General features: G+C 41.4%; 1 protein-coding gene and 1 pseudogene across 2 annotated transcripts; both read right to left on the bottom strand.

Moving 5' to 3' along the window:
• Positions 1–175: 175 nt before the first annotated feature.
• Positions 176–2,800, bottom strand: LOC122011694 (annotated as a pseudogene).
• Positions 2,801–17,059: 14,259 nt separating this feature from the next.
• Positions 17,060–22,356, bottom strand: LOC122008515 (equilibrative nucleotide transporter 3-like). Of its 2 annotated transcripts, none has more exons than XM_042564267.1 (10): positions 22,208–22,356; positions 20,597–20,671; positions 20,392–20,496; positions 19,347–19,502; positions 19,127–19,270; positions 18,944–19,049; positions 18,070–18,245; positions 17,828–17,985; positions 17,441–17,699; positions 17,060–17,374 (listed from the first exon to the last, which is right to left on the bottom strand). In XM_042564267.1, the coding sequence occupies exons 2-10, from the start codon at positions 20,633–20,635 to the stop codon at positions 17,267–17,269; spliced, it is 1,251 nt and encodes a 416-aa protein (XP_042420201.1). In that variant the 5' UTR covers positions 20,636–20,671; positions 22,208–22,356; the 3' UTR covers positions 17,060–17,266. The 2 variants fall into 2 exon arrangements, with proteins under 2 accessions (XP_042420201.1, XP_042420202.1); XM_042564268.1 differs by having other exon boundaries at positions 20,597–20,687; positions 22,208–22,332.
• Positions 22,357–22,641: the final 285 nt, after the last annotated feature.

Below are 22,641 nucleotides of genomic sequence, written 5' to 3' on the forward strand. Positions count from 1 at the left end.
TGTGTTAAAAATTGTTTATGGTTCTGTGACTCCTTGAGTCACAAAATATATAACACATTCAACAGAAAATTTACAGTCATATAACATTCAACTGTCAAAAAATGATAATGGTTCTGTGACTCCTCGAGTCGCAAACCATCAAACTAATAGCATTCTTAGCACATCTTATTAAACAGCAATGACTATACAGCTTTAATTGGCACCAGAGTAGTCTCCTAAACTCAACAATAATGAATAGAAGTATTGTTACCAACCTTTGCCGATCAACCATAACCAATCAAGCATAACCCCAGCAAAAATACCGGCGAAAAGACATACTACAAGTAAGTTTTCCAAAGCATTCTGTTGTGGTCCCTGTGCATACAAATTCCATTTAGTCTCTTCGAAAGAATGTTTTTGATTATCGAAGGAAAAGAAGAAACAAGGAAATTGACATGTAAACCTTATATCCTTTTGGTGCGGCAGTAAGAACACAGACAGTAAGGTAACCATTGCTTAGTCCTAAGAATGAGGTCAACATGATCGTCCATCCTTGGTCCCCGTACTTGACGGTGAAGTAGAAGGCTGGAATGAGTAGGACTCATGAAAGAATTGCAGCTATGAGACTTTTCCTAGATGATAGCACCAACGGTTTCAGAAGAGGAATGTATCTTCCGATGAGATCCCACACATTATACATGGCGATCAGCACAAGTGCATACCTGAAGCAAATTCAAAGGCAACTGATGCTAAAAACATCTAAATGTATGTCTTCCTATGGATGCTTCACGAAGTTACAATTCCAATGTCGAGATCACTTGCATATTCGAGTTATGAGAATCCTTACCATGAGCCCAAGCTGTGGGAGTCTGTGTCCTCAGACAGGAATCCAGGGAATATTGACAGTGTCAAAACATAGATAAGAAATAAGTCGATCGCATAGTCAATATTCTCTAAGAGCAACTGTTTGTTGCTCAAACGTTCAATAAGTTTTGGATCCTCAACCTGGAAATAAGTTCGGATAGGTTTTTATGAGTATGTTTTGCACTAGTAGACTAGAACTCTGTGACGGAACCTTACCTCTTGGACTTGGTGTTTGTGCATTCCACCAGCAGCAAGGTCGGCAGAAACTGTCATTGAGCATTCAGAGGCAGCCTTTTCACGGTAGTACTTCACGATAGGCACTTTGGGGAAGACGAATGCATAAAGAAGAATGCACACAAGTTCAAAGAAACATGAAATTGAGAAGAACATCACTGCAAGAAGAAGCACAAATGAAACTTCACACATCCTATAAGATCCTCAACTAGAATTTACTAGAATGAGAAGAAATAATCGATCGGAATATGTGGATTCAATGCAGAATTATAATCATAGAAGCAAGTGAAATAAAACTATATAAATGTTAAACTTGACATGATTTAACAATAATTTTACCACAAATTTATGCAAAATTGGCTAATAAAAAAAATTAGTAGTTGATCATGATGATCAAACTTGTACTATAATTCAATGCAGAAGTGCGGGGAAATAGAATAACAAAGCCAACTAGAATTGAAAACCAAGGTTATGAAGATTCAAACTTAAAGTGATTAAAAAACTAACAGTAGTTCATAGATTTCCATTGCATTCCAAGATTACTAATTACTCAATACTTTGGATTGTAATTCTATATTTATATAAAATAAAATTGGTTTATTAGTCAAAATTGAACATCTTACATGCTTGCTCCCTAAAACCATTTTGTGAGTTCTCAAAAGCTGCTTTTGTGATTAACCTCAAAGCAGATGTTAGAGCCCCTGAAGCTGCTAGCCCAGCCAAGAAGGACTCTGCATTCACAAGAAAACTTCGTGTCTGATTGCTTTCGCTAATCTTCAATGAGTTTGATTGGCACTGATATCTTACTTGTATAAGCTCTTGGCTCATTAAAGAAAGATCACCAACCATCCCCCCTTGCACATGTGCATCAGCAATTCCAAATGCCCCACTTACAAAGCATACACCTATAAATATACTCCAATGCCACCTTTTCCAGAAGTTGCAACATCCAACTATAGTGGAGAGACTTGATTTGGAAGTCAAGAACTTGGATGCTAATGAAAATACAAAAAATAAACTTGATACTTACCACAATTAGAGCTACTAAACTCAAGAAAAAGCGAGTGTATCCAGCTATATTGCGATTTCTGGTGTTAATCTTTGCTTCATGATATGCAAGTATAGCAATTGTTCCCAAGGCAAAAGGTTGGTAAACAAGAATAAATGTTCTAGTTGGGTGGTAGTCCTGCAACAATGTGGTGAAATAAGTTAATCAATTGTAAAACTAATTATTTCTTTGTCGCGTTTCATCTACACAACAGCTTGTGAGTCATAAGAACAAGTGAGAACTAAGCCTCTCATAACTCCTGCGAATACTTTGTCTTGCTGATAGTAAATAACACAAAGGAGTACACAAAAAGACAATATATAATTGTTCAGCTGACAGCTCAACATGAACCACTGGTACAGACTAGGAATTTTTGTCTATAAACACTCACTTAAAATTCCATGGCATTCATAGGGACTTTTTCAGTAGTGCACTTCAATAAATTTGAAAGTGAAGAAAAAGGAAAAAAGAATCCTTAATTACTCACTAGCAGAGCTAAGTAGTCTTCTTCATTTCAAAGTTAGGCAAGAGAAGTTGCATATGTAAGTCTAATTCAAGAAGACAAAAAACAAGCAACATTATCAGAGTTGACTAAAAAGAAAAGTAATCTTCAATTGTCAGCAAACTGTTCATTGAGAAAAGGCATCCATTTCCTAGTAGCCAGCAGACTAACATTGTCAAAAACCTTCCCTGTCCATTAACAAAGCAGAATAGGAAGACAAGTAGAAGAGTAAGGATAATTTGGCTAAGTGCAAGTAACTAATTAGTTGAGAACTAAAAAAGAACTAACCTCATTTATAATAGGAGCTCCTTCTTCAGTAGAGGAACTCATTCTTAATGATGTGTCTATTACTTCTACTGATTAACTGTCATTGGCAATACCTATTTGCTGGGTTAACGATGAAAATTTATAGTTCTAAATTAATAAGATATAATATCAAAAGCAAAACTTACCCAACCAGGTTATCATAGTAGGAAAAACAAACAGCATTGAGAGGTGTCTGTCCAAGAGAACAATGCTTGAAGAACATTTTAAGTTCTCGACTATACTTGTTTTAGGAGAAAGTTTTGTTATGAGTTACACAATACGGTAATCAGAAAATGAATCCGCACAAATATCCTCAAGTTATGATGACGAAAATTCAATAAAAGTGTGTTATTTCCAAAAAGCTAGTATATTTTTATCAAAGATATATTGATTGCTGGTGTATTTCAAAAGGAAAATTCATAGTGATGTGGTGATGGAGGGAGGCCTACTTGGTATGAGGTTAATTGTTAGGGTGAAGATCAAAATTAAGGTGGTCAACTCTCGGGTGTTAAAGGGTCGAACGGAGGACAATTGTAATGGTCGGTCGGATGGTCAAGCCTCGACCAGCAGGAGATAGGTCTGAGCCGACCCCCATTCCGGCTCGGGATGATACGCAAGACAGCCGATGCTCAATACGGAGCAATAGGATGCTGAGGGAGACCGCATAACTGGTCTGAACGGGGGAAGATATGTTACTACACGGTCACCGTATAGAAGAACCACGGAGGCCGATGGAGCGGAGGAGTCCCGGCCGAGCGGCTACCCCACTCGATCTAGCAATGGGACCTGACCATGGACGAAGCGGAGTCCTGATCAAGCGGCTACCTCGCTCGGCCAAGCAACGAGACCACTGTAGTATCTCTCGACATCCTTTTGGGAGATAGTGCCGCTGACACGAGGTATGGTCGATAGGTGGATCGTACGGCAGAAGCTTCTACGCGTCAGGGATATGCATGCACAGTTAAGGTATGGTGTCAGAGGTACTTTCTTGATAAGGCCTTTTCATGGGATACATGGGAGAGTGTGCTCATGTGTCGAGAAGCGCGCACACTGCCCACCAGGGCTCTATATAAAGGGGAGTCCATCACCGGCGGAGGGACGTGTTATCTACTATTTGCACATAGTGCTACTATTGCTCTGCTTCTCCACATTTTCCGGTGACTGACTTGAGCGTTGGAGAGCAAACGTCGAGGACCCCTTCCCTAGGCACTGACGTTAATTGTTTTACAGAGCAGAGCGAGGTCCACAGCCAATCAGTGGAGTCGTCACCTCCCCAGCTTTCCAACTTCACGCTTTCGGATAGGATCATTTTGGCGCCGTCTATAGGAACGCAACCTGTATCTGAACGAGAAGATGGAAGACACTGGACGATTCACAACGGTGACGCTGATGTAAGAAGAACTCGATATGCTAATACAAGCTCGGTCAGCCAAGATAGTGGAGTAGCAACAATAACAGACACTGGTCGAACGCCAAGTGCAGGAGCCCATAACATCAGCTGCCGGTCAACCAGCAGAACAGGGTGACCGAGCAGGCCAAGTATCCGCTTGGGTTAATAGTAAGAAGTCGGCTGGCACGTATGGAGAAGTGTCCAATGCGCCTATCCCCTTCCACCGAGCACTGTTTAGGACCCCATCGGAGGAACGGGGTCGAGCAAACAGGAACAAGGGGTCTTCCTCAGACGACGTGCTTGTTCGGGACACAAGGAAAGGGAAGGCACCCAGGGAAGATGATTCACCCAAGCAGATCACTCAACAATTTTTGGATGGGGATTTTGAATGACCCTCTACCAAAACACTACACTCCGTTGACGTTCAGAGAGTACAACGGAACTACCGATCCAGACGACCACTTAGCTAAATTTGACAATGCGGCCACACTTCATCAATATACCGATGGAGTTAAATGTCAGGTCTTCCTCACCACTCTCTCTGGATCATCACAACGCTGGTTCAAGAGATTGTCGGACGGATCAATCCATAGCTTCAAGGACTTCCAGGTTGTATTCCTTCACCACTTTGCCAGTAGTCGCCGCCACCAGAAGACGAGCATGAACTTGTTCTCGCTCAAGCAAGGGCCTAGAGAGGCATTGAGGCCTACATCCAATGCTTCAATCAGGTGGTGATAGACAATCCAACTGTCTCCACAGACATACTGGTGAATGCCTTCATTCAGGGGCTCGCCGAAGGAGAGTTCTTCCGGTCGCTCATCCGAAAGCCGCCAAGGGACTTCGGCCACCTTCAAAAGAAGGTCACTGAATATATCAATGTGGAAGAAGCCCCGGCAGCAAGGAAGAGGGAGAGGCCTATCGAGCCCACAGGAGAGTCTGAACGTCGGCCACCGAGCAGCCATCAACCTCCTAAGGGGTCTTGATCGAGAGAAACCCAGCCACACCATGAACCCCGGATACATGCCGTGAAGCATGTGGCAGCCGATCGCCCAAAGACTGCAAAGGGAAAAATATGGACGTCGATGTTTTGTTCCTTCCACTAATCGGTGACACACTACATCTGAGACTGTTACGACCTAGCAGCTAGCATGCCGGCCCCGCGGGGGTATCGCTGTTGATCCTCATCTCCCGATCGATGATACAAGCGTCGATCAGCCGGTCGAAGGGAAGGAGAAAGGATGACAACCGAGCCACGCCATCAGCCCTAGTGAAGGAGCAATCCAAGTCCTTCCCGAGCCTCTGCTAAGCGGAACTGGCCTTCAGCTAGAGATCGAGGAGGAGAATAGAAGCAATACCGTTTGGGGTGAAATAAGAATGATCGGTGAAGGGCCAACCGGTGGTGATTCCAACCGAGCGAAAAAGTCGTATGCTCGATGACTCGAGATTCACGCCATGGGCTGCAGCAAAGAGAGGGTCGAGGGACCCGAGATCAACTTCGGCCTGAGAGACTTGGAGGGAGTGGAGATCCCTCACGACAATGCGCTAATCATCCGAGCAGTAATCATCAATTACACTATTTACTGAACCTTTATTGACATAGATAGCTCAGTGAATATCATATTCAAGAAGGCATTCGATCAGTTGCAAATGGACCGGAGCGAGTTGCTGCCCATGATGACCTCGCTCTATGATTTCACGGGCAACGAAGTATTACCTCTTGGCCAAGCCAGGTTGGCCATCTTGCTCGGGGAGGAGCCACTGAAGAGAACAAGGATCACAAATTTCATTGTGGTAGACACATTGTCAGCCTATAACGTCATATTTGGCCGACCGGCCCTCAACGAGTTCCGAGTGGTGGTGTCCACCTATTGCTAGAAAATCAAATTCCCAGTGGACGATAAGGTGGGCGAGGTTAAAGGCGACTAATTGGCCACTCGGCGTTGCTACGACGAGATGATCAAATTAGAAGCAAGGACCACTCAGAAAAATTCGCGCTTGGAGGTGAACGCTATTATAAAGAAACCTCCTACGCTGGTCTATAAAGAAAAGGAGGATGTTCAAATCTACCCCAGCCTGTCGGAGGCAACCACCTTTATCGCCGTCAATCTGGAGAGCACGAAAAAGGCAGAGCTGGTCACCTGCCTTAGACAAAACTACGATGTGTTCGCTTGGTTGACACATGAGCTTCCCGGTATCTCGCCGAGCGTGGCTTAGCACAAGCTTTACGTTCGACCGGACGCTCGGCCGATGAAGCAAAAGAAAAAAGACTTCAGTGCTGAGCAAAACCTGATCATCCAGGCGGAGATAGAGAAATTGTTGGAGGCCGACTATATACGGAAAGTCCAATTCCTGAGCTGGCTCGCTAATGTTGTGCTAGTCTCCAAGCTACGTAACAAATGGCAGGTCTGCATCGACTTTCGTGACTTGAAGAAGGCGTGCCCGAAGGATTTCTATTTGTTGCCCTAAATAGATCAGATGGTGGACTCCACAGTGGGATGCGAGCTGATCTGCTATTCGACGCGTATCAGGGTTGCCATCAAGTCCCGCTCACTTGAGAGGATCAAGAAATTGTCAACTTCATCATGGCCAACGGAACGTACTGCTATAACGTCATGTTGTTCGGACTAAAGAACGTCAGTGCCACCTACCAGAGGCTCATGAGTAAGGTGTTCCGATGGTAGATCGACCGCAATATGGAGGTATATGTCGATGACATATTAATAAAATCTCTCCGAGCTGTTGACCTTTATGCAGATGTCGAGGAGACTTGCCAAATTCTGAGTGCCTATGGAATAAAGATGAACCCGAACAAGTGCATGTTCGGCATGAAGAGTGGCCGCTTCCTAGGATATATTGTCACTGAGCGAGGGATCGAGGTGAATCTGAGTAAAGTAAAGTCCTTACAAGACATGTCACCTCCACGTAACTTGAAGGAGGCCTAGCGGTTGACTGGACAGATTACCGCGCTGTTAAGGTTCATCTCCAAGTCATCTGACCGGAGTCATCCATTCTTCAAGGTGTTGTGTCAAGCTACAAAATTTCATTGGGACACGGAGTGTAACTGGGCGTTAGAAGAGCTCAAGGAGTACCTTAAATCTTTGTCTGTGTTAGCTAAGTCGAGTGCTGGTGAGCCGCTTTGGATCTACCTGTCGTCCACCAAGTATGCGTTTGGCTCGGAATTAGTTAGGTAGGACAGCCATGAGCAACAGCCTGTGTACTTTTTAAGCTATATATTGAAAGATGCAGAATCCCGCTACACCTGTTTTGAAAAGTTATCTTATGCGTTAGTGTTAGCCGCTCGGAGACTCCGTCTGTACTTCCTGGCGCATTCAATCGTCGTAATGACCAACAATGTCCTAGGAAGAGTCCTTCTCAACTAAGAGGCATCCGGACGGTTGATCAAGTGGTCAACCAAGTTATGTGAGTTTGACATACAATATCAGCCACGAATGACAATCAAAGTTCAGGCCTTGGCAGATTTCATCATAGAGGTTCAGAATGTCGAGCCGGAAGCAACTTGAAAAATATATGACGACAGTTCCTCCACTCGGCAAGGCAGTGGGATCGGCATACTGCTAATTTCACCACAGGAAGATCGAATGCAGCTTTCTGTTCGGTTGGGCTATCGGACGATAAATAACGAAGCTGAATATGAAGTCTTGATAGCCGACTTACAGGCGGCTCGGCATGTAGGAGCAACAAAAGTCCTTATTAACTCGAACTCTTAGTTGGTCGCTCAGCAGCTATTAGGGACGTTCGAGATAAGCAGCTCTAGACTCAAGCTGTACGTAGAAGCCTTTGAGAAGATGAAAGCGATTTTCTAAGAAGTCCTTATACAGAAGATTCCCCGGGTAAAGAATTATGTTGCGAATGAGTTGGCGAAGTTAGCTAGTTCATTGTTGCTGATCATGATATAGTCGATCGAGTAAGTCTCATTGGTGGCGCATATCGATAGGATGGAAGGGATAACTTTCTCGAGCGACTGGAGGATGACATTGATAGAGTTCCTCCAATCGAGTGTCACACCTTCCGATCAGGAAGAGACCCGCTTATTGAAAAAGAGGGTTGGATGGTTCACCTTGGTCGGGGATGGCCCAAGCCCCTGCTAAAGTACGTTGGACTAGAGGATGTAGAATATATCCTTCAGGAAATACACCAAGGCTCCTGTGAAGGCCATCCGGGTGGTTGTTCACTGGCTCAAAAGATTCTCCTCGTTAGATATTTTTGGCCCACTCTCCAAGAGGATGCTGCTCGGATAGTAGCTATCTGCTTGTCCTGCTAAAAGTATCACAACATCCCGCACCGGCGGACCGAGGAGATAAAGGCGCCCACGGTGTCTTGCCCATTCGACTAATGGGGCATGAACATCGTTGGATTGTTCCCCATGGCGATCGCTTAGCGAAGATTCCTGCTCATTGCGGTGGATTACTTCTCAAAGTAGGTGGAGGACGAGCCACTGGCCAAAATAAGTGAACAGATAGTTATCAAATTCATCTAGCAGAACATCATATGTCAGTTCGGCATGCCCCGTCGACTCGTATCAGACAACAGGAGGTAGTTCGTTGGTCGGAGGCTCAGGGAGTGGTGTGAAGGCTATGACATCCAGCAGGCCTTCACCTCTGTGGCCTACCCCCGAAGAAACAGCCAGTCGGAAGTCACCAACCGGAAGATCCTCAGAGGCATGCGAGCTCGACTCGACCACGTAGGAGGCAGTTGGGTTGACGAGCTCCCCAGTGTTTTGTGGGCCCTCCCACAACTCCAAAGGAGGTGACTGGCGTAACACCATTTCATCTGGTGTACGGCGGTGAAGCGGTGATCCCCGTGGAGGTCGAAGTAGAATCTGACCGGTTGTAGCTCTACGACAAGGGGAACGCTGAGCGGACACTCATGGAGCTCAATTTGGTGGATGAGGTGAGGGATAAGGCTACTGTTCGGTTGATGGCGTATCGGCAGCGGATGAAGCAAAACTACAATCGAAGGGTGATCTGGAGGTCCTTCCAAGTCGACGACATGGTGTGGAAGAGAATAAAGTCGGTCAACGATGTCACCAAGCTTGAGGCGCCATGGGTGGGACCTTACAAGATCATGCAGAAGCTCCGCTCGGGAGCCTACTACCTAGAGGACGAAGATGGAAGACAGCTCGAGAAGTCGTGGGGTGTGAACCACCTCCAACCCTACAAGGTTGGGTGAGAGGTGTGCTAGTGAATATCGATGTATTTGTATAAGTGTGTGTCTTTTGAGTGCAAGACAAATATGAATAAAAAGCACAAGTATTCTAAACTCTTGAGTCGATCAGCCAAGTTAAAAGTCAAGCGGCGACTATAAATTCTTGTCTACGCATATCAACTATCAAGCAGCGACGTTAAACCCTAGTCTTCACCGACCGTCGAGCAATGACGTTAAACTCTGATCTTCGTCAATCGTCGAGCGGCGATGTTAAACCCTAGTCTTCGTTAATCATCGAGCGGCGACGTTAAACCCTAGTCTTCGTCAACCATCGAGTGACGACGTTAAACCTTGGTCTTTGTCAATCGTCGAGCAGCGAAGTTAAACTCTGGTCTTCGTCAACCGTCAAGCAGTGACGTTAAATCCTAGTCTTCACCAACCGTCGAGTGACGACGTTAAATCCCTGTCATCATTAGCGGTTAAGCTGTGACCTTAAACCCCTATCGTCATCAGCAGTCGAGTGGTGGCCTTAAACCCTCGTCAACATCAACGGTCGAGCAACAACGTTAAACCCTAGTCTTCGTCAACCATCGAGCGGCGACGTTAAATCTTGGTCTTCGTCAACGGTCGAGCGGCGACCTTAAATCCTTATCTACACATGTCAACGGTCTTACAATGACCTTGAATCCAAGTCTGCGACTTCAATAGCCGAGCGGCGGTTATAAACTCGAGACCAACGAAAAATGGCTTATCCAAACGAGTAGTATGATGTTGACCGATGGACCCCGTAGCCACACTTCGAAGTTTTTGGCTACGCAAAATGGTAAGCGGATCGTAGTCGCACTCGATCCTGAGCGACAATGCAGGGACAAATAAAGAAAAATAAAGCAAGGAAGCGCCAAATGACGTAGCACAAATGAGTGACATCAAATAAAAAGGTTCGTCGAACGGGTGACCATTCATTAACACTTACATAGTTTTTACAAGGTCAGAAAGGCAATACAAAAACTAAGATACGCAGGAGCAGGCACACTCGAGGTAGTCGCTTATTCCTTCGTGTAGTTCAATCAACTTGTCCCACAACTCTTTCACGTTTTGGTGCGGTCCCACTCGGTTCAGCTCTTCTTTTGTCAGCCCGCATTGTAGCATGTTGAGAGCTTTGTAGTCCGTCGAGGACTTCTTTCTCATGTCCGGAGTCCACTGTTCCGGGTCTAGTGGGTTTCCGGAGTTGTCTATCAGCACCTTGTAGCCTCTGGTGACACTGAACCATTAATTGAAATCGGTCTTCAAGTAGACCTCAATCCACTTCTTCCAGTACGAAAAATCATCCCCGTTGAATAGGGGGGGCGTACTGTGCTGAAGCCTTCAATTTGAGACATATATGTCCTGCACATAATTAAACAAAGAGAAAAAAAATCCCAAGACTTGATCTTGGATTAGCAGTGCGGAATAAAGTTAAAGAACCAATCGAATTGGTGTTGCACCAATTTAGCTTAATTACTACAAAAAAATTTTTCCAAAACTGCCAATAATACCATTTTGGATTTATAGTGCAAAATTGAAAACTGAAAAAAATCAAAACAAATTTCACCCCTGTTTGATTGGTGGTTGCACCAAATCAGAATGGTACATGTTCTGATACCACTTGTTGGATCATGAATTCGCTAGATGGGGGGGGGGGGGTGAATAGCGATTAAAAAATTTAGTGAGAGTACGCGGTGGAATAAATACGAAAACAACAACGCTAACACAAGTAATTTTTACTTGGTTCGGAGTCTTCGGCGACTCCTACTCCAAGGTCCGCACTTGTTGAGTGCTTTCGTTGGGCAATCCATTAGTAATTCGAAAAGTTGATTACAATAGTAAAGTACATAAATGCTAGTAAAAATAATACTGACAATAATTTAGAAGAAAGAAAAAACAACACTTGTCGGAGAGCCTTAGCAGCGTCGCAGGAGCACAGCAGAGCAATCGATGGGAGATCTTGTCGTTTGTTGTTCTTTGCTCCAGGCCTCACCCTCCTTATATAGGAGGCTCGGGGCGCCCTGATCCCTTCCGGGCGCCTAGAGTGTGACGTAACTCGTCCACACATGAAGCTCCATGTGGCGACATGGCTAGGGATAATTTTTTGCATCCCGGGTGTCCGGATCCCTTCCAGGCACCTGGACCTTTATTTTTTCAGCAACCTATAAAAAACATTGGTCCGAGGCAAAATACAAAACTATCCTGTAAAACAAAGTGTTAGCACAGTTAAGTTATAAGAGTAATAAAAGTAGTAGTTAGATTCCATCTCCTCGAGACCGGAATCTAGTCACGATCTCAACTTAGAGTTTCCGAAATGGATCTAAGTTGGACCGACGTCTAATGTTCCCTTCCCGGGAACGCGTCCTCATAGTCACTCCCCTCCAGTGACTTACCTTAACTTACTTGCCAGACATCCGGTCAACCCTTCGACCCATCTGGACTTCGTGCTAGCCATCCGGTCGGCCCTTTGACCTAGCTGGACTTCGTGTCAAACGTTTGATCAGCCCCTCGATTCGTCTGAACTTCGTGCCAGCTATCCGATCGGCCCGTCGACCTAGCTAGACTTCGTGCCAGATGTCAGGTCAGTCTGTCGACCCATCTGGGCTTCTCCTGTATACTTCGTAGAAGTGTTAGATCAATATGAAACTAACTTAACCTACGTTGTCGTTCATCAAAATTGAGTTAGACCGTTAGTGCTAACCGCACCAACAATTGTTGGTGCAATCGACCTCTAGGTTTTCGATGTTTGATAATATGACCAAGGGTTGACCTAAACAGGACTTGATGTTTGGGAGAGAGAAGTCTAATCAGCACTAGATGACTAGCAAAGGTAAGTCCTAACCAAAGGTTAGGCAAAGTGGAAGTCCCGGTGAGTGAAGCCGGGCCCTAGTGAGTGAAGCTAGGTGGTGGAAGTCTCGGTGAGTGAAGTCGGGCCCTAGTGAGTGAAGCTAGGTGGTGGAAGTCCCGGTGAGTGAAACCGGGCCCTAGTGAGTGAAGCTAGGTGGAGGAAGTCCGAGTGAGTGAAGCCAAGCAATGGAAGTTCTAATGAGTGAAGCTAGACAACCCTAGGAGGTACCCCTAGGCTATACTTGAATTTTGTTAACACTGGTTTTATCTATTATGCTAACTCAGTGTTGTAGGGAAGTTCAGCTAGGTCAACGGGCTGATCAGGTAGCTGACACGAAGTCCAGACCAGTCGACGAGCTGACCGGACGTCTGACGGGGAAAGAAGACACTTATCCACCAAAGGAACCTAATCCTTCTTCTTATCTTCAGGATCCTTATCTGGATAAAGGAAAAAGTCCTCTTATTCCCGAATCACCACCAAACCTAGAGTTTGTTTTTATTCAAACTCCCAGTTATTGTAATCAAGGACTCACTATTGATATCCGGGTCTAATGTACCCTAAACATCCAAGGCCATGAATTAACTTTACATGCATTCTTAGATAGTGGAGCCACAACCTCTACTATTGATGAAGCTCCGCTTCTTTTTTCTTCCTCCTACCCTTATTAAAACCACCAATACTCCTCTTCTGAGCATCCAATTTGATGGGCAACAATTAAGTTGTACCAAATTTGTTAAAAATGTTCATCTTAGGTTTGACACTAATTGCGGTGTTTTTAGTCCTCCGTTAACTTTACCTCAACTGTGGACACGCCCTATGCCTCATAAATCTATTCCTTTAATCCTTGGTCTTAATTTCCTTATTTCTCCGGACCATGCTCTTTTACTTACTAAGGATTATGCTATCTTTCTCACTACACCCATCATTTCTCCTATTCTCTTTGCTTATCCCTCAGAGGTCAGCGTTGGGTCGCGTGGTGGTACCCCCCCTGCTAAATGTTATAATCCTACTTCCTCTTCTTCACCATGTACCTGTAAACCTAGTTTCTCACTACCTAAGGCTCCTAAGGTAACGCTTTCCCTACAGGAAAACTAGATATACTTGGCTCTTGGAGCCCTGAAGAAGATTTTAGCAAAGACATAGAAGATCTTGCTTTTACCCATGAACCAGAGACTTACTATCAGGATTGTTTTAAACCCTCTTATTTAAATTCGCTACTTAGTAAGAAAGATACATTAGATGTTATCATTTCTAGACTAGAAAAAATAGAAATACTTGGTGAAAATCTCATTAAATATTGAGAAAAAAATAAAGTGTATTGTAAACTAAATATCATTAATCCAGACTTAACTATTAAATCACAAGACTTAAAATACTCAAATTGAGAAATAGAAGAATGTAAAATGCATATTACTCAACTTCTGGCATTAAAAGCTATACAGAGATCAAAGTCTAGACATAGGAGTCCTATTTTTATAGTCAATAAAGGAGCTGAGTAAAAAAGAGGACAGTTTAGAATGATGTTTAATTACAAAAGACTAAATGATAATTGCCATGAAGACGGGCATAAAATATCAGATAAAGAGCAATTAATTAACAAAATCCAAAAATCTAAATGGTACTTTAAATTTGATATGAAATTAGAATTTTGACAAGTTAAAATGCATCCAGACTCAATCCCCTAGACAGCCTTTTCTTGTCCTGAAGGTCATTTTGAATGGTTAGTAATGCCTTTCGGACTAAAAGTAGCATCTTTAGACCTGTTACAAACTTCACCTATGTATATATTGATGATGTTCTGGTATTTTTTAAAATAAAAGAAGAACATTATACACATTTACACATGATATTTAACCTGTTTGAAAAACATGGTTTAATTGTCTCTCATAGAAAAATGAAACTAATTGTTCCTTACATTGAATTCTTAGGCAGTCTTATCGGTCAAGGAAAGATAACACTCCAATCTCATATCACCAGTAAAATCTTAGACTTTCCAAATAAAATGGAAGACATCAAAATACTTAGGTTACGTTTGGTAGGGTGTAATCTGCTTTGTAATGTAATCAGGATTACATTACAAGGTTGATTATTTTATTTAATTTAATTTAAAACTTGTAATATAATGTAATCTGGATTACAAAGGTAGTGAAGTTTTGTAATTGGATTACAAAGTAAATACTATGTAATCCGATTATATTACGAGGTCACCGTTTAACCAAAATTTAAATGTCGAATATACCCCTAGTCCATCGCAACCGCGGCCTACTGTCGTCGGCCGCCACCACCGGTGGCCACCGGCCGCCGCCGTCGACGCCCACCGTTGTCCGCCGCCTCCACCGGCGACCACCGCCGGCGGTTGTCTCCGTCGCCGATTGTCGATTAGCGGCGGCCGGCGGCGGCCGATGGAGTAGGCCAACATCGACGGCCGCTGGTTGCCGCAAGCTCCGACAGAGGTGCGGTGGCCATCGGTAGAGGTCACAGGATATTTTTGTCATTTTATAATAATACGAATTACATTGCTTATAAAAAATAATAGATACCAAACAAAAGAATGTAATCACCCTTGTAATCAAATATTACATACATTATATTACCAAACTTAGTAATGTAATCAAGATTATATTACATTACATTACAAATTTGATTACATTACAAACTAGATTACATTACACCCAACCAAACGTAGCCTTAGATCATTCTTAGGATTACTCAATTATGCAAGACCCTATTTAAAAGATATTGAAAAAATTAGTGGCCCTTTGTATAATAAACTTCTCAAACAGGACAAAGATATTTTAACCAACAAGATATTGAAACATATAGATGTAAAACAGGATGGGGAGGAGTTTTATTTAGTAACAGATCTAAGTATGACCTAAAAATTTCAGAACAATTGTGCAGATATGCATCAGGAAAATATAAAGAAAATGGGAGACTTACGTCTTTAGATTTTGAATTACTAACAGTAATTTACTGTTTAGAAGCTTTCCTATTGTTTATTTGTAATAAGTCTGAAATTACTATAAGAACTGATTGTGAGGCTATAGTCAAATATAGTCAACAGACAAAAGAAGTAAGAAAAGGATTAGACTCTAAACGCTAGATAAAATTTATGGATGTCTTTCTTAATAAAGGACTTAGAATTCAATGAGAACATATTAAAGGCAATGCTAATTCCCTAGTTATTATTAACTTAGTAAATTTTGCGGTATACAAAATATGACTATCAAAAGATAATGAAATTTGTGTTCTTTAATTTAAAGTCTAACAATAAATTTTTCTATGTTTACCTCTTAAAATTCCTCAATACATATGCAATAATATAACGTAACCATATTATAGTAAAATTTTTAATATGGGACTAAATCCATATATAAAGGATTCTTCTTCCTCTTTTTCCATTCAAATGTACGCAACACTCCTGCCACTCGATTAGAAGTGAAAAAAACAGACTTGCCATGCAAGAAAAGATGGACCGTAATAAAGTGCTCGACCGTAAGGAGGAACCCAGAGCAGAAGGCAAGAGGGGCAACCCCGTTGACGCCCTTTGCGTGGAGGCCGAAGGCGCCAAAGAACCTAGGTCCTCACGCACCGAAACCATAAATTGCCCAATCCTTATATAACTCGACTATCAACCCTGGTCATTATAGTACATTTGTGTGGTCTTCTCCCGGAGCAGAAGGCAAGAGGGACAGACCCGTCGACGCCCTTTGCGTGGAGGCCGAAGGCGCCAAAACGCCTATGTCCTCATGCACCAAAACCATAAATTGCTCAATTGATCGATTCTCATATAACTCGGCCATCAACCATGGCCAATCTAGTACATCTGTGTGGATCTCTGCTACACCAGTGTTGCATGGCTCAATCGACCTAAGGCTAATGGCCATCTTTATACATTCTATATAACCGAGAGATGCAATAGCAATAAAGTCTACCAAAAGTGCTTCCGAAAAATGATCATCGAGCTATTGGCGTAACTAGTAGGCGTGGAATCTGTGAATTCCTTGTTCGGACCGCTCGCAAGACAGTCAATTATCCTTTAGGTTTCATTCCCCACTTGAGGTAGCGAGAGGCCTATATAACGAACAATGGATGGGCGGTTCGAACAAGAGCCTCATAGTCAGTCAGACGCTATAGTTCCAACGGAAGCGTCTAGGATCCAATAGGTGCTCGGGGGAGGACCATTACAGTAGTTGTAAGGATTGACTAGAGCAAGGGCATCCGTGGACAAATTCAAAGTACAATTTGTACATGTTTATAAGTCGATCTCTAGATTATTCATCCTACTACTTAGATTTGAACTCTTATCTTTTTATTTTTCCCTTAATATTTTACGCACCACACCCGTAAGAACTATTTAATTAAATCTTTAATTTGTCGCGCCTTATATTTTTATTATCATATTTCTATATAAAAAAAATATAAAAGGTATTCATCTTAATTTTTATTTTAAAAATATCATTTTTTATTAGACTAGTTAGACATTAAAAAAAAGAGTAGTTTTGGTCAAACTCTTCAATTTTAATTAAGATTACTTTATATTGATCAAAACTATTTCAGTATTAACTAAAATTACTCATCTTTAACACTGTTATAATAACGGTTGATCAAAATTATACAATGTGAAACAGTGTTAATTAAAAATATTCAACTTTGGCCAAACTGTTTTAATATTGTTATAACAATATTGATCAAAACTAGCCAAATATGAGTCATTGGACTGCTTCGATTTTAATCAAAACATTCGACTGTGTTAACAAATGATAATCGTCCTGCGACTCCTCGAGTCGCAAACCATCAAACTAATAACATTCTTACTACATCTTATTAAACAGCACGAACTATACAGCTTAAACTGGCACCAGAGTAGTCTCCTAAACTTGGAAATGAAGAATAGAAGCATTGTTACCAACCTTTGCCAATCAGCCATAACCAATCAAGCGTAACCCCAGCAAAAATACCGGCGAGAAGAAATACTACAAGCAAGTTTCCCAAAGCATTCTGCTCTGGTCCCTGTACAAACAAATTTCATTTAGTCTCTTCGAAAGAAAGGAAGAAACAAGAAAATTGGGATGTAACCTTGTATCCTTTTGGTGCGGCAGTAAGAACACAGACTGTAAGGTAACCATTGCTTAGTCCTAAGAATGAGGTCAACATGATCATCCATCCTTGGTCCCCGTACTTGGAGGTGAAGTAGAAGGCTGGAATGAGTAGGAATCGCAAAAGAATTGCAGCCATAAGACCTTTCCTAGATGATAGCTCCAATGGCTTCAGAAGAGGAATGTATCTTCCGATGAGATCCCAAACATTATACATGGCGATCAACACAAGTGCATACCTGAAGCAAATTCAAAGGCAACTGCTGCTGAAAACATCTAAAATGTATTTGTCTTGCTATGGATGCTTCACAAAGTTACAATTGCAATGTCGAGATCATTTGCATATTCGACTTATGAGAATCCTTACCATGAACCCAAGCTGTGGGAGCCTGTGTCCTCAGCCAAGAATCCAGGGAATATTGACAATGTCAAAACATAGATAAGAAATAAGTCGATTGCATAGTCAACATTCTCTAAGAGTAACTGTTTGTTGCTCAAACGTTCTTTAAGATTTGGATCCTCAACCTACAAAGGCCAATAAGTTCGAAGGATAGGTTTTTATGAGTATGTTTTGCACTAGTAGACTAGAACTCTGCGACGGAACCTTACCTCTTGGACTTGGTGTTTCTGCATTCCACCAGCAGCAAGGTCAGCAGAAACTGTCATTGAGCCTTCAGAGGCAGCCTTTTCACGGTAGTACTTCACGATTGGCAGTTTGGGGAAGACGAATGCATAAAGAAGAACACACACAAGCTCAAAGAAACATGAAATTGAGAAGAACATCACTGCAAGAAGCACAAATGAAACTTCAGCACATCCTATAAGATCCTCAACTTCTTACTTACTAGAATAAGGAGATAAATCGACCATAATATGTGGATTCAATGCTTCAGGTATAGTGGAAGAAACTAGGAATTTTTCATTGTCCTTATTATATCGAATGATGATAAGCAGAACTATAATCAGAGAAGAAAGCAAAATAAAATGATATTGCTGTTAAATTTGACATGATCTAACATTAATTTTACTATAAATTTATGCAAACTTAGCTAATAAAAAAATTTAGTAGTTGATCATGATGACCAAACCTGTACTACTACTATAATTCAGTACAGTAGTCAATAGATCCAATAAGCACATATTTGGAGCCTTGGAGGAAAACAATCAAGAAATGAAATATTTCAGCCAGATGAAATTGGAAAGGCAATAATAAAGATCAACAAAGTGTATTATATGTTAGAAGATATAGAAAGACTAGATGTGTCCTTACACAAGTTGATGCAGAAGTGAGGGGGGAAATAGAATAACAAAGCCAACTAGAGTGGAATATGAAGGTTCAAACTTCAGGAGATTAAAAACTAACAGTAGTCCATAGATTTCCATTGCATTCAAATATTACTAATTACTCAATACTTTGGATCGTAATTCCATATTTATATAAAATAAAAATGGTTTATTAGTCAAAATTGAACATCTTACATACTTGCTCCCTTCCGAAAACCATTTTGGGAGTTCTCAAAAGCTGCTTTTGTGATTAACCTCAAAGCAGATGTTAGAGCCCCTGAAGCTGCTAGCCCAGCCAAGAAGGACTGCATTCACAAGAAAACTTCGTGTCTGATTGCTTTTGCTAATCTTAAATGAGTTTGATTGAGACTAAATATCTTACTTGTATAAGCTCTGGGCTCATTAAAGAAAGATCACCAACCATCCCCCCTTGCACATGTGCATCAGCAATTCCAAATGCCCCACTTACAGCACATACACCTATAAATTCTCCAATGCCACCTTTTCCAGAAGTTGCAACATCCAACTATAGTGGAGAAACTTGCATTGGAAATCAAGAACTTGGGTGCCAATGAAAACACAAAAAATAATTTGATACTTGCCACAATTAGAGCTAATGAACTCAAGAAAAAGAGAGTGTATCCAGCTATGTTGCGATTTCTGGTGTTAATCTTTGCTTCATGATATGCAAGAATAGCAATTGTTCCCAGGGCAAAAGGTTGGTAAACAAGAGTAAGTATTCTAGTTGGGTGGTAGTCCTGCAACATTGTGGTAAAATAAGTTAATCAATTGTAAAACCAATTATTTCTTTGTGAAGGTTCATCTACACAACAATAGCATGAGTCAAAAGAACAAGTGAGAACCAAGTCTCTCATACATTCAGCTGTGAATATTTTGTATTGCTGATAGTAAATAATGTTGGAAAGAGATCACGGAAAATAAGGAATCAAAATAATGTTGAAAAGAGATGATAAGGATTACTGAAAATAAGGAATAAAAATCATAATATTTCAAATTAGTTATGATGTATTATTTGGCTTACTTATAGGGATTTTTTTTCCTAATTAGAGATCATAGAGTTGTTGCTTTGTAACCAAAAGGTAACGGGTTCGAATCCTGGAAACAGCCTCTTGCAAAAAAGCAAGGTAAAGTTGCATACAATGGATCCTTCCCCGGGACCCCGCATAGCGGGAGCTTCGTGCACCGGGCTATCCTTTTTTTTTTTTAGAGATCATAGAGTTGTATATATATTTGTATCATTTTTCAATGAAGTGAATGCAGATGTCTTCATAATTCTTTTCTAATTTTATTAATTTCAAATAACAAGGAGTGCACAAAAAGACAATATATAATGTTCAATTGACAACTCAACATGAACCATAAACAACAACAAAAATCAAGCCTTATCCCACTAGGTAGGGTGGGCTAAATTTCATGCCATTCATAGGGACTTCTTCAGTAGTGCACTTCAATAAATTTGATAGTGGAGATAAAGGAAAAAAGGAACCCTTAATTAGTCACTAGCAGAACTGAGTAGTCTTCTTCATTTCAAAGTTAGGCAAGAGAAATAGCATATGTAAAACTAATTCAAGAAAAAAACAAACAAACAACAATATCAGAATTGAGTAAAAGAAAAAAAATACATACCGGAAAAAGGTAACTATAGTAATCTTGAATTGTCAGCATACTGTTCCATGAGAAAAGACATCCATTTCCTAGTAGCCAGCAGACTAAAATTGCCAAATACCTTCCCTGTCCATTAACAAAACAAAATACAAAGACAAGTAGAAGAGTAAGGGTCATTTGGCTAAGTGCAAGGAACTAATTAGTCGAGAACTAAAAAAGAACTAACCTTATTTATAATAGGTGCTCCTTCAGTAGAGGAACTCATTCTTAATTCTGTGTCTATTACTTTTCTCCCGATTAACTGTCATTAGCAATACCTATTTACTTGGTTAATGATAATACTTTATAGATCTAAATTAATAAGATATAATATCAAAAACAAAACTTACCCAACCAGGTAATCATAGTAGGAAAAACAAACAGCAATGAAAAGTGTCCATCCAAGAGAAATATACTTGAAGAACCTACTAAGCTCTAGACTATATTTGTTTTAAGAGAAAATTTTGTTATATGCTACACAATAGGTAATCAGAAAATGAATCCACACAAATGTCCACAAGTTTTGAAAATGAAAACTCAATAAAAGTGTGTTATTTCCAAAAAGCTAGTATATTTTTATCAAAGATATTAATTGCTGCTGTATTTCAAAAGGAAAATTCATAGCATACTAAATAAGATATAAACTCATTCTAGACAAGTTGAAGTCTTTTCTTCTGGGAATAATCAGAAGCCACCAAGGTATTTAAATTGAGAGAGATTATTTTCCCAAAGGATCAGCACACCAAACATTGGCAGAAAGGAAAAGGCCATCACATGACCAGACTTGAGTTTGCACTACAATTATGATGAGGGGTGCTCGGGGTGAGTGAAATCACCATTTTGGTTCATTGAGTTTGCACTACAATAGTAAGAGAAAAAAGACATTACTGATGGTAAGAAGCTCGAAGGAGGCACTGTGGTGTATATGTCAGAGGAACGGAGCTATCGACGTGCTATGCAGGCTGATAAGATGAGTAGGGAAGTTGAGAACTATAAAATGTGATGAGGGAGCGACATTCCTTTGCAAGGTTGTGCAGGGGATGCCCCTTTGTAAGAGTTGTAGAGGCAACAGTTATCCAAAAAACTTTCTACTGGAATTTTACGCAGGTTAGAGAATTTCCAGAACTTTGGCCAATCGACTTCCCTACACCATTTCTTTCATGTTCTCAACCAGCTCTCAGTTAGGTTCCTGACATAAATCTATAAGTCTATTTGCACGCTTACAGTTTCAATACCGTATAACAGAGGCCGTGGCAATCTTTAGCTTATCGGACACGAGATATGCTGAATAACAGGATTGGAACACCAAGGTTTCAGCTAAACAAACAAAACAATCTTTCAAAAATTTCCATTTTTTTCTCGTTATGAAATTAAAAAGCCTATATGACAAAATATCATATCGCGCTCACCCCTCAGAGCATCAAAATTGCTTAGCTTAATCATCAGAAAGGCAGGAAGTAAAGAGAAATGTTCTCAATGTGGTCATTACCCAATAACATCACAGATTTTATTCCATACGCGGTGCAGTATCACGACCAGTTGAAGCTATGACAAAAAAAAAAAAAAAATGGAACCATGATCATACTTAAAACGGTTCCGTTCCCAATCTCAGCGAAACTCAAAATCGATTCCTTTGCCGAAAATTCCAAGGGGGAAAGACAAAAATATCCGAGTTCCCCACAAAAACCGAAAACACCAACATTGAATCGCGAAAGGACAAAAGGGGGGAAAAGGAGATTAAAACGATCATCACATCGCTAGTTAAAGTGGTTCTACGTCACTGAGTGAAGACACTTACACGGGCGACGAGATCTTCCGACAGCCGAGGCGAAGAAGATTCCCAGGCGACCGTGGATGGATTAATGGCCGATTCCAAGCTCTCATTAATATAACGAGCGATCGGGAGCAAGAGGAGAAAAGCACGGCAACGGCTGGCGTTTCCATTTCAAGTTTCATAGAAGATTGGTCAATGCCGTTAGTCAGACGCCCAAGAGAATTACGCCCGTCCGTACCCGCTGTGTGAGTGGACGAAGAGTTGGAGAGTCGATGTGCGATACGAATGGGTTGGATTGTGACCTGCGAGTAGGTCTGCCGAAAATTTTTCCTTTGCGTCCAAGTTGCGTCCCCACTGTAATACGAAGCTATTTAGGGAGACTCCATTCGGAATAAGAATAGGAATAAAAATAAAAGACAAAATAGGATAAATCCGAAAAGGAATTAGTTCAATACTTT

Source organism: Zingiber officinale, chromosome 8A (assembly GCF_018446385.1).
Source record: "Zingiber officinale cultivar Zhangliang chromosome 8A, Zo_v1.1, whole genome shotgun sequence".
In the NCBI taxonomy this organism is placed as follows: domain Eukaryota; kingdom Viridiplantae; phylum Streptophyta; class Magnoliopsida; order Zingiberales; family Zingiberaceae; genus Zingiber; species Zingiber officinale.